The sequence below is a fragment of the Balearica regulorum genome, chromosome 6, assembly GCF_011004875.1.
Source record: "Balearica regulorum gibbericeps isolate bBalReg1 chromosome 6, bBalReg1.pri, whole genome shotgun sequence".
NCBI lineage: Eukaryota > Metazoa > Chordata > Aves > Gruiformes > Gruidae > Balearica > Balearica regulorum.
Genome location: NC_046189.1, coordinates 6883061 through 6900196, shown reverse-complemented (window position 1 = coordinate 6900196; position 17136 = coordinate 6883061). Strand labels below are relative to the sequence as shown.

Here is a 17136-nt window from a genome sequence, read left to right as displayed (position 1 = left end):
GGCCTGGGACAGACGGGATGAGAGACCCGCAAGGCTTTCAGCGAACGTCTTTGTCCCTGCTATTCTCTCTCGTGATAAAGCCAACTGTTTCCAACGGAGCAAGACCAAACTTCTTATACAATGAAACATCTTTAAGCAAACTTCCCTAAATAATGATATGTTTCAATACTGAATACTTTAAAAAAAAATTAAATTTTATACATATACGTATCTCTTCTGTTCACGTGACCTGCCAAATCGCTGTCAGTGGCAGGACAGTCGGTCTGCAGCAGTCTTGCGGGAACCCGAGCAAAGCCCGACCTACCTTTCTCCCTTCTCCAACAAGAGCTAGTTTGGGCAGACCGCAGCACAGATGCAGAGGCATGCTGCCACCGGGTTGTGCTTTGCTGATCTCGCCCAAGCCTCCGCGTCTGCCGCCCTTACGCAGGGCTCCCCAGTATCAGTGGTTCGTTAATAATAGGCCAAACTGCAATCAAACCCAACATCGCGCACTATCCTTTACAGGTTTAGGCTCAGGTTGTGGCACGGACTGCTCGGCCAGATCCTGCGTACATCATAACCCTATATAGACTCAAGGGTGTCCCCAAGTTTTAACTCTGCGTATTTTATCAAAATCCATTTTATGAAGTAGTAGCTGATATGCTATTCTCTAATGGGTATTGCGGTCTCCCGTTGAAAACACTTTCAGCAGAAATTAAATACTTAGAAACTGCAGCTATTTAAACAGATATCCTAGAAGAGCAATTACATTCTGCCACATAAATCAAGTTGTAAGTGTATTTATGGGAAAAAACCCAAAACCCCACAAATTTTATGGACACCTACACACAGAAAAGACACTTTGGTTTGTATTTGCTGTGAAAGTATGTTATCAGTAAGCTGGAAAGGAAGCAGCTTTCCTAGTCCAGAAACTTATTTTTATAAGGTAAAGAGGCTAATTCTACCAGACATTTTGCACTACAAAGTTTTAAAGAAAACAACCAGACCAAAACTTGGCCAATGTAAGAAAGACAGTTATACGCTAGCCGTGAGAAATCTAGCAACTTGAATATTCAAGTTGAGCTGGGTCCCAGAGGAAGTAGCCTGATCACTTGCTATTTGGGGAAAGGGTTCTCTCTAAAAATATCATTCTCGCCAAAAGAATTCATTGTAAAGAAATGTAAATCAGCATGGTCAGACAAAAAGCCTGACGAGTCCTAAATCATTTGTACAAATGAAGAATATGGATGAGATACTAAAATAAAAAAATCTCTCAGTTCCTCAAACCAAATCTAAACATTTTCCAAGACATTTCAAGAAATTTAAGTCAAAACCCTGAGGAGAGCAATGCCAGACAGGAGATCTGGAGATTACTCTCCAGGCCTTATTTGAGGATTTGCTCTTAGAGTAGCGTAGGGAAGAAATTGCATTTCCTTTCTTACAAGACTATCTGTATAACTACCACCAGCAGTTTACAATATTTGGAAATTTACAATCTGAACTAATTAAAAAAAATAAGGTTCAACAGAAATTTACGTTCACACACAACTCAGATGGTCAGAACAAATATCCTCTGGCAAGGAAAAACCAAACCCCTCCCCCCAATCTGTGCCCCTGCCATAGCAAGTCCTCAGACAAAGGGAATAGTAAACATATTTAAACAAAATTAATTCATTACACTGAGTTTAAAATTCCAGTTTCCAGATGCCTTCAGGCAGTTTCTTATCTCTATTGAAAAAACAAGGTTAAACATGACAAATATTGTGCCTCCTTGTGAGTAAATGTTGTTTTGTTTACTCTGGGGTTTTTTAAACAACATTAAGTCACAGCTCATCATATAACAGTCTCTCAAGAACGCTGGAGGAAAAGCATTGGTTCTCACTCTGAAAATGCAGGGAAAAATAAAAGGGTCTGACTAGTATTTGTTTATAAGGGATTGGCCAAATACAGCTAAATTAGGAAGGCTCGTTCCCTCTCCCGTGTTTACATTTGAATCACAAGAGAGCAAACAAAAAAAAAAAAATCAACTCTCTTTCCACCACCACCAGGCAGTGTTAAAGAATCTATGCTATAAATAAGGCCACCGTCATTATTAACTGTATATCAAATATATTATATATAATAATAATATAATATATTAAATAATAGAAAATGCTTTGGATTGATTTTGCAGGATTATCTTAGACCATCCCTACATCCCAAGAAGCATCTAATTCAGCAGCTTTGATTTTTGCGGAGATTAATTGTTCCTGTTGGCATGCCTAAGTGCCTTTCAAAAAAGGAAATATTTTAACTGTCGCCAGTTAGGGGCATCCAAGATCTTGCAGTTACTTAGTGAAGTCCTACTCGAAAACCCCCAGTGCTAAACTAAAAGGCTGCTCCTCAGTGTCCTCTAGATGTGCTCCTCACAGTTAACTAGTTTGTTCAACAGTGCATCCCTGCTGTTAGGAAGGTCAGAAAACCCGAATGTTCCCACAGCCTACAGGAAAGGCGAGACTTTCAGAATTGCAACCTGCATCTCGACAAAGTTCAATAAGACTAATGAATCCAAAACCACGAGTGGTTTTTAAATATACAGAAGCCAGCTTGCTGTTTTCCAGTTAGCATATTTGAGCAACATGTTAAAATTAATGTTCTGTATCTCTGAGCTAAGAGATTGCGACGGATATTTGCATCAGAAAATATTCAAGGCAAAGGCTCTCCTCAGACTTACTCTTTAAGGCCTTGATCTGAAAAAGCTAAACAAGTGTACTAATTTAACCATGGTAATAGTCTAATTACATTCAACAGAATACCGATGTGTTTGAAGTTTACCATGCATTTAATAAGCTTTTACAGTGCAAAAGTCTGCCTCGGTAGTAGCTACGAATCAGAAGCTGTCCCAGTTTAAGTCTGCTGCACATTGGACTCCAGCTCCTACTATTTCTGGACCAGACGATGCGCTCCTACGGAGTCTGACGGACACGGGAGTGCCAAGTCTCACTGCACGAGACTTGTGACCTCTGAGTTGCTTTGGAAAGGCACTTAAGTTAGGATAGCCTCCTCTTCACCCAACTTACCGAAACGACTCTGTTGGTGATGCTCTGAACCTGCGTTAGTACCAACAGCCTCACAAAACGAGTCACTGCTTGCGTTCATACAAATGAATTCTAGGTGTCGAATACAGATACGGTTTTATTGTTACTTCCGTTTTACAAAATTATTGTGCTGTCTTCTGAGTGCTTGGGTTTCAATCATTATTTAAGTGACACTGGTTAACTACTTAAATTAAATTAGGTAGAATTTCTTTTGTTTTTTAATGAGTTAGGGCTCTTCAGCTTCTCTCATAGAAAACATGTGAACATTTTCACTTTCTAAACTTGGGTGGTGACGAATGCTGAAACACCAAAGACATTAGCAGATCTATGGGGGACAAACCACTGATGAAAGTAACAAGTGATTTTTCTTCCTTAACCGATATAACTCTAGCCTAACAACTCTACCCTACAAACTCCACAACACTAGACATGAAAAACAATACACTGAAATAGTTTTATTAAATTCTGCATTTATAAGATATAATTTAAAAATGACCCTCAGCTACTGTCAATACACAGTATGGTAAACAGAATTACAGGACCTGTTTTTTACCAGTATTTAAAATGAACCTATGGCAAGTATGGTTTATTTCACGTATGCATTAGCTTGAAATCAGCAGACATTTCCACCTGATCATGCAGAAGTACAACAGCTTCACTATTATTCATCAGGAAAGCTGTCTTACAGGTAGCTTATTGTTTTCTTACTGTAGTAGGGTATGGACATTTGTAATAGAAATTCTCATAAAATAGATTTTTATGTCCACCACAACGTATTTACTTTAGTTGATCCAGAAATACAAAAATATTCTACAAAATGTAAAAGAACTAAAGACAACAGCCAGCCTGAACAACAGATGGCATTTTCAGACAACACTAGTGTATCAGTATCTGAACTCCGTGGAGGTTTCGACAAAAGCAGAACTATAAAAGCCCTAGAACTTTTAAAAGAAGCTACAAGTATTTATTTATTTATATATATGTACACACACATATATACACACACACACACAGAGGTATATAAATAAAAATTCAAAGCAGTTTTGTTCAATAACCTAAGAGGCAAGATAGGCGATGGTATAAACGATTGGATTAATAAAAAATGGTTACCACATTGAGTTCAGAGTTTGATTCCAGTTTGACATCATTCGTGCCTGCCTCCCTTGGAGTTGGGTCGGCTATTTCAATTCTACCCCTAAAGTCCCCTGCGCACTTATTTATAACCAAAGTATAAACCTATACACGCACACACACATAGAGAGAGGTTATTGTTGTACATAATAATATTTCTGTGTTTAGTACATTTGAAAACTCAATCCTTTAACCAACTACTTAACTACCAGGAAACTTTTGATCTTACCTACTTTCTTTCAGTATCAACAAAACACTTAAAATTAGAATTACAGTAGCAATTTATAGCATAAAAAGGTCTAAACTTTTCACTGACCTCCTTGGGCAAGTAATAGGACCTTACTCATTCTGATCACTAACAGAGAAAATGGATTTGCCCAATTAAAAGAAGTGAACGAGCCCTGCGTGGCCAGTTCTCCATCACTGTAAGTCTTGAGGAAACAGATACAGAACCATTTACACGAGTGGAACATCTACGGGTGAAATAGCAGATATTCAGTCACTACGCATGTTCCAGCTGCTCAGCAGACCAAGCAAAGAGTCAGTTCTCTTGCTGACCAACCAGAAATCATGCACATAACAAGGATAATGCCTTCAAAATGGTCCAGTTTATATTCTGAAAGACATTTTAAGGATTTCGCAAATCACCTGTGGTTGTGACTCCAAACAACTGATTTCTCCCTCCAGAGAGCTATTTTTTCGTACAAGTTTCAAGACTTTTTGAGATTATAAACTGCAAGACAGCAGCCACAGCAAGGAAGATGAATTACAAAGAAAGACTAGTGTAATTTGACATCAATAACATAAGGCATAAAAAAAAAAAAGAACACAGTAAGCCCGTGAAAACTTCAGGAGATTCATGGACAAAAGAAAGAGTTTGTAGCAAACAAATTTCTATAAACTGCTACCCCTAAAAAGAGCAGCCTTGAGAAAAACTTGAAAGTCACCAAGTATGAACCCTGGCCAAGCAATCAGGGCTATATTTATTGATTAAAACACCACGGCATGGGCAATATTACATAACAATGTAGAAAGAGCATGAGAACTTTGCATCATCATTGCACGTTACTGACCCACATGGTAAGTTTTGAGTTTCTTCTTTAAAAATCACGTGCAACAGAAAGAACAGACACTCAGGCAGTACTCTACTAAAAAACCATAGAGCTGCCACAAAGCACTCCAGCAGTAGATTAGCCATCATTATGAAGAATGTTTCAGACGGTAGAAACTGCAGTGGAAGAGCATAAAGACTTATTCAACAGCTCAAATGCCACCAATTTCTTTTCACCAAACTCCTGCAATTTCTGAAGGAACGTTAAGAGTTTGGATACTATTCTTCCAGATGTGCTGAGCCCCTTCCCCATCAATTCATAACTCAGATTTATTTTCCTGATCTGGAGCAGCAGATGACGAGTGGGTAAGCGTACCCTACCCGCACTGAGCAGCTACCCAGGCCCCGCAGGGAGCACCCCCCACCCAAAGCTGTACCATCAGATAGCCACAACTGCACATAGATACGTGTTCCTTCATTCCCCTCCACCATCTCACTAAAGGCTAATTTATGAGCATTTTTTTCTCATTTAACTTTTAAAAAGTGGTTTTCTACTGTAGCATCCTTTCTCGGTTTGCCTAAATCCACCTTTTGCTTTGTTCACTCTTGTGCCTTTCACATCTCTCCAAGCTCAGCTTTTCCTTCTCTGTCTTCCCTAGAGGAACAGAACTGTGGCCTTCCCTTCCTTTTCCCACTCCGTAACTTCATCCCTCGCCCACCTCCCACATAACTCCATCTCATGGCCCTGCACTCAGTAGGCATTACAGGCAGATAGGACTCAGGGAAAGGCCATGCCTGGGAACTGTGCAATGGAAACAGTTACTCCACTTTTTTACCAAAAAGTAACTCTCTGATCCTCTCCACGGAGAAAGACTTCTTTTTTAAAGAACCAAAGCGGGAAGGATGAGGCTTTGTGCTTCATGTTCCCTACCAGGTGAGCAGGGGTTTGTAGCTTTTTTGTTCTGTTACCTTCTGGGAGCTTTGAACCAAAACTTTTTAAAGCTTTAAATGACTTTAATTCTGTGTGAAACAGGATGCGGTTAGAGGATGAACGTGTGAGGATCACCTGCAGGGACAAACAGTCAGGAAAAAGTGGTTCTGAGTGATCTCTCTTGAAAAGTAGGGCAAAAAAAGATGAGTTGCAGGTGAATATCAGGTCACTCTGGACTGAGACAAGAGCCAAAAGCTCTAAGGACCTTCCTCCCCTGAAACCCAACCAGCTCCGGGTTTGAAGATACACTACATGAAAACACCCTGAAACCACCATTTCTTCATTTGACTAGGACCAGCGCTTTCCTACTTGCTGTGAGATTCTAGCGTAGCACGTGTAGTCATCTTTCTTTCTAGATAGGGTGCAGTGGCAGAACTCTTTAAAAGAAGCAAAGCTCAAATACCTGAAGTTTTGTGCAGAAGCAATTCTATGCTGTACAAGCAGAGGCTGTTTTTGGGTTCTCCTCAGTTTACGAGGAAGCGGTGGGTTTAGAAAGCTTGGAGCACGGATAAAGAGAGACTGAATGCTTTATTGCAAAACAGGAAGATACATCTGAGTCGGACCAACTCAAAATATTTCTGGTTTTTAGATTTAAAAATTGCTGTTTCTCCTAGTCTTATTCTAGGACGGAAGACACCAAGAATGTATTGAAAGGCTGCGTTCTTATCAGAACTCCTAAAGACGTATTCTATTTTGTATTAATAAAGATTTTAATCTTTTTAAGTTTGAAAGCCTATTTACAGTGAAAGGGACTGATTCTCTGAAATGCCGTAACATTTGATTTTCCCACAGGAGCTGGCTGAAAGCTACTTCAGCACCTCAGAACTATCAGTCTGAACTACCCAATCACCCTACGTCACAACCCAACGGTACCTTTACCTCCTTTAAATTAAAAATCACTCAAACATAAATACAAGATTTGATGTCTGCATATATACCGTTTCTTCCACAGCAAAGGACTTCATTTTGCTGTCCACAAAGCCAACATCAAGACCTTTTTGACCCAGTAGAAACTTTGACAGTTACACTGCTCACCTGCCCACCACAAAAGCTGTTAAAGATAAGGTTTCTCATGGCAAATCCACGACAGATACTATCTTTTCTCCCCTCGCATCTATTCTATCTCACTGAAAAGCAGGGCTGAGTTAAATGCCTTTCCAGAGTAAGAGTGTTTCAAAGCCTACGCAGTATGTTTATATGAATTTTAAGTTAACACCAGTCTTCCCAAACATATTTTGGTCACTAATGTTTTTACCAGTAAATAAATCAATCAAGAACGTTGAGAATACAGAGCTGCTTTTTTGCCAAGGGAGGGGGGAAAAAAAAGGCAAGAATAAAATACTATTGAAGCAGAATCAATTATGAATCACAAGATAATACACAGTCCAAAAGTTACATCACAGTATTCTCGGTCCTGCCAAATGCATCTTTACTGAAATTGTACAGTAGAAAGAAAGTGATGTATCGTGCAATTATTTGAAGTGTACCAAATATTTCTACAGTAGGTCTTGGTTTTGCAACTGTAACAGTGAAATATTACACGCATATTGCCATCTCATGGATACTACAAATACTTGTTTAAAATTCCAAGAACGTAATCCCTAACAGAAAAATATGCAGAATCCACAGCAAGTAAAATTGTGGTGAGATTTACAACGTGAAAGCAGGAACTTTACATTTGAAACAGTCCAAGAATCTGCCTCAGATTCTCTCGTAGTAGTTACTATTTTTATGACTTGGCTCAGACTTGCTTTAATCTCTTTATTTAGGGAGAAATTGCAAGCTTGCCAACTCTAGCAAATGTTAAGTACTTTAGTAAATTCCCCATCAATATAGGTCGTGCATTCGAGGGAACAAGAACATGGTGAGTAAGTTCTGCTCCATCTCCTCCAAAGGAGATTTTGGAATAAGACGGTGATGGGAGAGAACGATAAACAACGTGGCTAAGCCCCTCTTTCAGCTCCATCCTACTCTCCCAGACATCTGTCCGCACTTTGTTGTGCTGCGATTGAGATGCTACATGATGCAGCTCACCCAGCCTGCTGATATCCTACATCCCTTTTATCTGAGCAGGCAGGAGAGCACATGTATTGCCAATACTACCGCGTCATAACTCTTCCATTAAAGTTCAGTAATAGTAGCGAAGCGAGTCCAAACGAGTCAGCAAAAACCATAGGAAACCCAATAGATGTAAAGATAGCAAAGTGTGGCATATGGCATAGATGGCATACAGAAACAGTTTTAACAGCCTATGCAGACTTTCCGGAGTATCTAGCCAAATTACCTAAACCCATCATTTCCTTTCAAACCCAGAGTTTTTCTTTCAAAAAACTTGGCAACCAACAAACAAAGATGGATATCGTTTCGGAAGCTATTCTCGAACGAACGAACGAATCTCCCTACCCGAACAGCTCAGACCTCAACTAAACAAGTTTCGGGTCCTTTCTTCACTTGATCGAGCAGAACCCCTAGCTGCCTCCGGCTACCGGGGCTTTGGGGAGTCACCTGGGGCCCCAGGCGGAGCCCTCCCGGGCGAGGGATGCCCGCCGGCCGCCCCAGCAGAGCAGCTGCCGCCTCTCCGCGACCTCACCCCGGGCTGAGGGCGGTGGAGCCCCAGCCCTGCAGCTCCCCGCCGAGAAGGGTCTCCGGGCTTTCCGTCCTCAGCCTCTCCACAGCCAGCCTCCTCATCAGCGGCACGGAAAGGACACGCAAGCCCCTAGCCTACCGCTGCCCAGATCGCCTCGGGGGGGTACGGGGAGCCAGGGATAGCCCCCCGGCAAGGAGGGGAGCCCGGTGGGCGGGAGCTGAGGGCACCGCATCCCCGCGCCGGTGAAGGCACCGCCGACCGCGCAAAAAGCCGGCCAGCATCCCGGCCGTCTGCATCGCTGGCAGCGCTCACGCAGCGGCTCCCGGTTAGCCGGAGACGCTGCTGTGAAGAGGAGGGAAGGAGGGGAAAAGGGGGGAGGCAAGAGAAGAAGCCATTACCAGAGTTTTGTTCCCGTTCTTGCTGAGGGGGCCTCGGAAAACTCCCTTGATGTTGCGAAAGTGCCCGTTGCTGAGGTGCGCGGAGCTGATGACAATGTAGTAGCACTCCATGGGGCCGGGGATGGGGCCGGGGCCGCCTCCCCGCCACCGGCGGGGCTCTCAGGCCGGCCTGGGCTCGGCGGGGAGGGCCGGGGCCGGCGGGGCCCCGCGGCATGTGCGGTGCCGCCGGCCGGCTGAGGGGCGGGCGGGGGGGCGGGCGGGGGGGGGCCGCAGCCCCTCAGGCTCGGCGCGGCGCTGGCTGCCGGGGGAGGAGCGGCGGCACGGCCGCGGCGGAGCCGTCTGAGCTGCCGCCTCTGGCAGGCATAGTGTTATTATAGCGAGCAGCCTTGCCGGTCGGCTGCACTGAGCCAATGGCAGGGAGCCACTGGGCTGATACCGAGAGCTGTCAGAGGAGGACATCTGTCACACGCCGCCTTCACCGCCACCCACAGCCCCCACGCCCCGCTGCCCCCGCCGCGGACGGGCCGACACCCCCCGCCGGGGCGGGGACGGGACGGGAGGGGCGGCGGCAGGTAAAGGGGGAAGGGGCAGGCGGGGGGGGGGGGGGCAGGGGCGTCCCCCCAACCGCAGCGAGCGCCGGAGCCCCGCATGTGGGGTGTGCCTTTTCTGTTTGGGGGGCACTAACCGCGGGCGTACGACTGTGGTTCCTCCGGGATTCGGGGGCGCAGGGAGAGATGCCCGGGGGGCGCCGCCCCCAGCCCAAAGCTCCTACCCCTCCTCCGAGCAGCCTCCGCGCCCCGCCGCCGCACCCTTTTTTATTATAGATACGTATTTTTAACGCCTAACTCAGCAGGCACCTTAACCCTCCCAGGACGGAGCACCCCCGGGGCCCCTCGCTACCAGGATCGACAGCCGCCCCCGCCCGCCGCTGTCGGCTCTTCTGGCCCGTGACGGCGTAACTGGGTGAAACGGGTCATTCCTCATCCCCGCCCAGGGCAGGCTCCGTCCCGCCCTTCGCCGGGCTGCAGCCGGTGCAGCAGCCCCGCATCCCGCCGCAGCCCATCCCCGCGGCATCCCGCCCGGCAGTGTTGAAAATCAGGAGCGGGCTGGCAAAACTTCTGGGTCACGGCGTAGGATCCTCGGTGTAGGAGGGGAGGAGCGGCGGGGAAAGGCTACGGCTGCATCCCTCCCGGGCCTGCCCGCCGCCGCTTACCGACCCTCCCGCGGGTACTCACGGCTCTCCCGGCGCGGCTGCTGCCCGGCCCGGCCCGATCCGGGGGAGGCTGCGGAGGCGGCTCTGCCCGCCCTGCCTGGCAGGGCCTCGGCGGCTGCAGGGAAAAGGAGAATAACCACGGTTTGGTGCAGGCTCTGGCGCTGCCTCTGCGATCCTCAGCCTTAACGTACCTATAGCGCACTACTCGCTCCGTTTTGTAAAGCCCCTAGCAAACTATGGATTAAAAACCATTAGGTACATCGGCGTGAGGTAACTATACCATACACCATGCTCCTTCACCATCACAAGTGTTTTTCTTTTTGTAGCACACGAAGCGGAACTCGCTGCCAAAACCAGAATTTGTGAAGACATTCCTTTAATAAAGATGCTCAAGTCCTTCCCCCCCCCCCCCCCCCGACATCCTAGGATTTGCAGCTTTATCACATAAGACTTAAAACACTCTTAGCTGGCTCATCTTCCAGCCTGCTTTACCTTTATTCTGGATTGCAAAAATAAAGATTTATGGGATGAAATTCCAGTGCCAAAAGAGGGAACACCTTAGCAAATCTTAGCCCAGAACCATGATGTAGCATTTGAAAATGTCTCTTAGTCAGCATTTACTGCTGGCAACATAATACCACCATCCTATCAGATTGTCCTCCAAAATAAAGGAGCTGCTTCCAGGAATTTTTTTTTTTTTTTTTTTTTTTTTTGGAGGGGGGGCAAGCACTTTCCTGGCAGAAACTCCTGTCTTTGTGGTTTGTATCCTTGATGAAGGAAGCCCCAATTTATGAGGTGCTCTCATCCAATAAGAATTTTCTATAGTTACTTCCCTTCATACACAGTGAACAGTAAATTTTGACAGCTGTCACTCATCCGTCAGCATTTTCAGTACTTAGGAAGGAATCATGGAAATGGCAAAAGTGGAAAGTTTTGACAGCTGAGACACAGGTGAGAGATCAAAACTTGCTGCTGCTTATTACAGCCAAAAAAAAAAAAGAGGGTGAAAGTGTACATGCACATAATAACATTTTTCTGCTTACAAGTATGTACGTGTACATCCAGAAATAACCAGCAAGTTTATTACCGTGTAAAAGTGAAGTCGATGTCATAAATATTTAACAACACAGCACATTTAAGGCCCGGTTCCAGTTTCAGACAGGATCATGCGTGCAATTCTCTTTCAAAAATGTCCTAAGATTAGGTAGGAGAGAGTCATGAAAAGATAGAGAAAAAATAACAAAAATACGGGGGGGGGGAAGAAATAGCATGATGCAATTCCTTTGTGGGAATAAATACATTACAACTTGGACTAGAACAACAACTTTTTCCACCTGCTAAGTGTCAGGACCCTTCTGCCTGGCACTGCAACTCCTCCCAGCCAGCCTACTCCACGCATCCACCATTTCAAAGGATTCAAACATTTTTTTTTCTCCGAAATATTTCCACTGACCATTTCACTACACATGGCCGACCCATTTAGTTACACCTACTACAATCACACACGGGCACGTTCAGGGTTGTACAGCTGCTCTCTGGCCTTTCACAGGCGTGCAGGCACTGCTTGCACGCTCTCCTTAGAGTACCGGACATGGGAAACGTCTTATTGTAGCAACAGAGAAAGAACGGACTCAAGTTGGAAAGGATTAATGTGCTTTGTTGCAAATGAGAGTGCCCGAAACAACTTTAAAAGCTGCTATAGCTTCTGCTAATGAAGACTGTTGTCCTCCTCTGTTAAAGAGGAAAAAAACCCCACAAAACAAAACCAACGCAACTAAAGACCACTTGATTCCTCCAAAGCACTCCATAAAGAAAAGACTGATTGTACTAAATAGCACCTAATAAGCAAAATGTACACTTTCTACTCCTACTTTTTCTGTTTTGAGGTTTGTTGTTGTTTTTTTGGTTTTTTGTTTCTTTTTGGTGTTTTTTGTTTTTCTTTTGGCTTTGGCTGCTTCTCTGATACTTTGCTATCTCCAGTATCTTGTGTGTCTTCCTTCACTCCTTCACTGCACTTTTCCTGCCTCGTTCTGTTTCTCTATTGTGATTACACAGGCTCAAGATGCTTCTTCCTTCCCAAATCTTTTTTGAAATCTTAATAAACTGCTAATTGCATCGGTCTCTAGCCCCATGGCTCCTACATACGACCAGGTGTTACCTATTTCTGTCTCTGTCCTGTTCCGCTGGGGAAGTATCTGGGTTTTGAGCTGTGTATACTGCTATTTATTCAAATCTCTGCCATATCATAATAAGCAGTGCTGCTCATTTACTTCTCTTATTCTCCCTGATTCTTCCTATTTGGAAAAATCTTTCAGGAGTTGCTCCTGTAAAAACCTACAAATATCGACTCCAGAAATAGGCTATGGGGTTGAGAGACTTTCTGGAAAACTTGAGAACTAGAAGGCAGTGAACAAATCGCACTAATTCACATACATTGTACTGGTTTCCTGCCTGTCACAGTACGCAGTATTTTGCGTTTTAATATTTAATAATATTCATCATTCAAGAAATAATCCTGGCATAATCCAGAAAAAATATTCAAGAGTATAAACAGTTCCCTTTTGTTTAACAGCCTTTAAAGCATAGCACAGAGTATGTGTTACCCCGTGAACGTATCCTGAGAAATCATTCACTCGCTGCTGAAACATATCCATCAAGGATAGAAAGAAATATCTGTGCTGTACGTCACAAGAAACTCAATTCAGCTCCCACAGCAATTCTTATTGAATTCAATAAAATTCAGTTTATCCTAAGAATATCTCCCTGTAAGTAATCTGCTGTCTGAGACACACCTTTTTACCCTTTTTACCATCTCCTGCAGTTTCAGTCTCCTTTTATTGCCCTTTTTTTTTTTTTTCCCCCTTTCCCATTCTTTTCACTCTGCCTTGGATTCCCCCCCCCCCCCCGTTTCAGATGTCTGCCATCCTTGCATTAAGCGGAAGGAAAACTAGCAGTATCCTGTGTACCTTTTAAAGGCCATTATGGTGTAATACACATCATACACTACATCAGAAATGCATTCATTCATCAGCTAGGGGGGTGGCCAAGCTAGAAAAAAGGCAACTGGGACGCTCTGGTAGCCTAGCTCCTCAGCACATCCTTCACTGTATGTGAAGAGTATCAGAGTGGGTTCCCTATTTCAACGCCTGAGCAAAGAGGAGTGCTGGTATCACAAAAGCTGAGGAAAGGTCATAGTGACTTCAAGTACGGTAGCACGCAGTTAAATCGTGGGCTGTACCCTGCAGCCCTCCAAAGTCACAGGGAGAGAACTGCGAAGGCTTAACTAATATTTCTGGTTGATCCCAAAAGTAGCAACAAAGATTTATTAAAACACGCTGTATTCTTTTCTTTGCTCCTTCAGCCCTCCAAAGCATATAATTTTATACCACAGCTCTTGCAGAACAGCTCTAGGAAGCAGCTGTCTGGCGAGGATTACCCCCTCCCGCTTTTCACATATCCATAGCATCTATATCTAGCCCTGAACAAATTCACGTGGCTAAGAGATGCAAACGCTTTTCTGCCCATTCTCTTTCCAATTACCAATACTACCACTGTCTGCTTTAGGATACTATTGGGAAAAAAAACCCTTTCTGTTGTTGTTGAATCAAACACACGTCCCTTCTTAATGTTTATGCTGCAGAATTTCTCCAACAGCTTATGCATGCTCCTTTTTTTTTTCTTCCCTAATCCTTCCCTAACCAAAAAAAAAAAAATATTGCAAGTGACGCTGAGTGTGAGGTGACATCACCAAGTAATTAATGTCCCACAAAAGAATTAAATAGCAGGAGACTTTTACAAGGGCCAGAAAACACCTGATGGTCCAGCCAAGGTAAAAAAATCCCTCTGCAAAAGCAACTGTTTCAAAAACTGAAAATGCAATTCACTCTGCTATGTTAAACACCATCTCACGAGCAAATCCTCCATCACGCACACTTGAAGAGTGGCTTTACGTGAAAAACAAACGGAGCCAGCGACTGGTAAATGGATCCTGAGAACAATCTGTGATGGAATTAAGAGTTTCCCGACACCCACTCAACCCAAGCATCCAAGTCAAAACCAAACAGAACAAATGAAATCAAATTATGAAAAAAATCATATGACAAAAATTGAGTCATATGATCTCACCAAAGGCAATACCCACGTTTTTCACAACTGACTGCAATATAAAATCCTCTTCAGCTTCACGTCTATAACAATCTAGCACAACAGCGCAAGGAACAACCTTCCAGGGACAGCATGGAAAAACTCAGTAAAAAAATTATACCTCTCCATAAAAATCAAAAAGCGAATGCAGTAAGACCACAGAACGGGTGCACTGCTGCAGGGTCACCAGCCAAAACTCCCTAAAATCCATCAGGCAGGTAACATAGCTAACACAATGTTAAAGCCATGAGACGTTAACTCCATTAGCAATACCCAAAGAGGTTTCAAGAAGCCCTTCAGTGTCTTGTACTTTCCTGGCAAGGGAGTTGACTACATAATGAGCACCAAGTTTTAATTTTTACCAATTAAAATTTTTCACTTAATTTTAACCTGTTAAAACTTGCTCTGTTAAAGAATACAACGCTTCAAAGATACGTAAGAAATGAAAGATTTTAAACCAAAATAAGCAAGGCATCAAGAGAAAACCTGGTAAACAAAAGCAAATCAGTGAATAAATGGGAAAACGGTACATTTTGGGATGTAGGATAGCAGACGGGTTGTGGTCATTTATCAGAAGCAGATTACTTTCCTTCCCAACGTCCACATAACTTTTTCCAGAGTTAAAAGAGCTGGAGTCTAAATAATTGATCAAAAGTCTTCCGCGGTCAAGAGGAAACTTGACCTTCCATGAGCCTGGGCTCATTTACTAGAGTAGCAGGTATTTCCATAGGAAGAAGTCCTGAAGTCACCTCAGGACTTGGCATTAGCTCCAAGCTGTTCCACTGGGTGGTGGTAATGAGATCAAGAAGTTCAGGAGAACCGATAACAGAACTCAGAACACAACCAGTATCCATTCATTCATTCATTCTGTGTCTATGTATATGTACGTGGTTTTTTGTGTGTGAACACGTATACCTACCTATGTGTACATACGCAACACTAGAAGTGTATGTATTCATTAGTCTTTGTGCCACAGTAATGAAAGAATGAATAAAATAGTTTCTAAACTTTTTCAAAGGATGAAAGAACAATTTTAAAACATTTTTGTAAGAGCTAGCATACTGACTCTAAAATTCATCTTAAACACTGTTTGCTTCTTTAGCATTCGGTTCAACAACATAATTTTCTCAAAATAAAAGCTGCAGAGAGCCGGGGTGACACTGATGACAGGTCAGAAAGTAGCACTATATTATTCCCCAATGAGCCAATATAAATTAGACACACACTGGGGAGAAAACCTCCAATGATTAATATTTTAATACATTTCATTGAGTTCAATATATGACACACTATTATGGCTTTCTTTTTCATGTGATCTGTAATAGTCACAGAAAAGAATGGAAATGAAATTAAAAATGATGTGTTTACTTTCGGAGTACTACACATTTCAGTGAGATCCAATTTTTAGAATGGGAATGTTTGGCATCATCTGAAAATCAACTCCCTTTACAGTATTTATGGTTACAACCTCCCAATTTAAGACACCGTAAATCACATCGGGCATTAATTGGTTCACTTGCAGAGGGCGCTTGTTCTAACAATACCAAAACACAGCAGAATATTAAGTTACACGCCAGGGAAGGATATTTCTAATGTTGCATAGTATGACATATTGCCACGTACAATTTGGATTGTACGGCTTGACACCATGGCTTATATAAGGAGCATGCAATACTTACACACATACATAATCCACGTTTGTTTTAACCCTTCAGCGGCAGCGAGATTGGTGATGATAATTACGGCAATCCCAGCTTTACCTCATGGATCCTGGGCATTAGAGCGCGCGACACGCGTTGTCCATAGCATTGCAAGGCTTGCTTGGGAAAACCAGCCAAGGCGCAGAGGCTATCAGAGCCTTACGTCTACGTTGCTTTACTCTTCTGCACCAAAGTTTCATCTCCTGATTTTATCTATTCAGATAGACTTTTATGGTTAATTTACCTTTTTTACTACGCAGCTTAAAATGGCTGTAGAACTCTTTGCAGGAATATGGATGCGCTGCATGTTACATCATAATAATAATTTTTAAACGCCACAATTTTTATGACTTATGATTTAAATACAGGTAGATACATGCAGTACGTTAACAGTCTTGAAGTACTCATTATGGTCCTCCTGAGCAGTGCTTAACACTATCAACTTACTGTGTGAAAGGCCCTGTTTACTCATTAGAACAATTATTTTTTTTTCCTTGATAACTAATGACTTACCAATCTGTCTGCTGTAGCGAAAGAATATAATTACAAACAGGCACGTTAAAAATACTATCAAAAGAATTTAATCCAACTTTCAAAATATTAATAACTTATGTGCTTAATTAAAGATAGCCATATCAAAATAGCCTTGAGCATATTATAGATTACTAGCCCGAAAAAAATTCATTATGAGAAACAAAGTCAGTAATGTTCTAAAAATAGAGAGGATTTCCAAAGCCCAGCATATCCATTTTGGCATTTTGACAATTAAAAAATGTCTACATAATTCATTTAATTAAGTAAAAACTTACTCATTAGCTCAAGCTATATAAATCATGCTATGTTTTATCGAAATGTACATTTTCTTG

The 17136-nt window shown here is 43.0% G+C and overlaps 1 protein-coding gene across 5 annotated transcripts in view; it reads right to left on the bottom strand.

Annotated features, from left to right (window-relative positions):
- The window catches only part of ZNF804A (zinc finger protein 804A), a 246504-nt gene that overhangs the window by 141341 nt on the left and 88027 nt on the right, over window positions 1-17136 (bottom strand). For 2 of the 5 annotated variants that reach the window (XM_075756118.1, XM_075756121.1), the window contains exon 1: window positions 9215-9440. The exons of 2 other annotated variants lie outside the window; for them this stretch is intronic. In XM_075756118.1, coding sequence (XP_075612233.1) covers window positions 9215-9325 — 111 coding nt within the window. In that variant the 5' untranslated portion in view covers window positions 9326-9440. Of the gene's footprint in view, window positions 1-9214; window positions 9441-10449; window positions 10543-17136 lie in introns of those variants that run through there. One more of the 5 variants, XM_075756116.1, reaches the window with a different exon arrangement.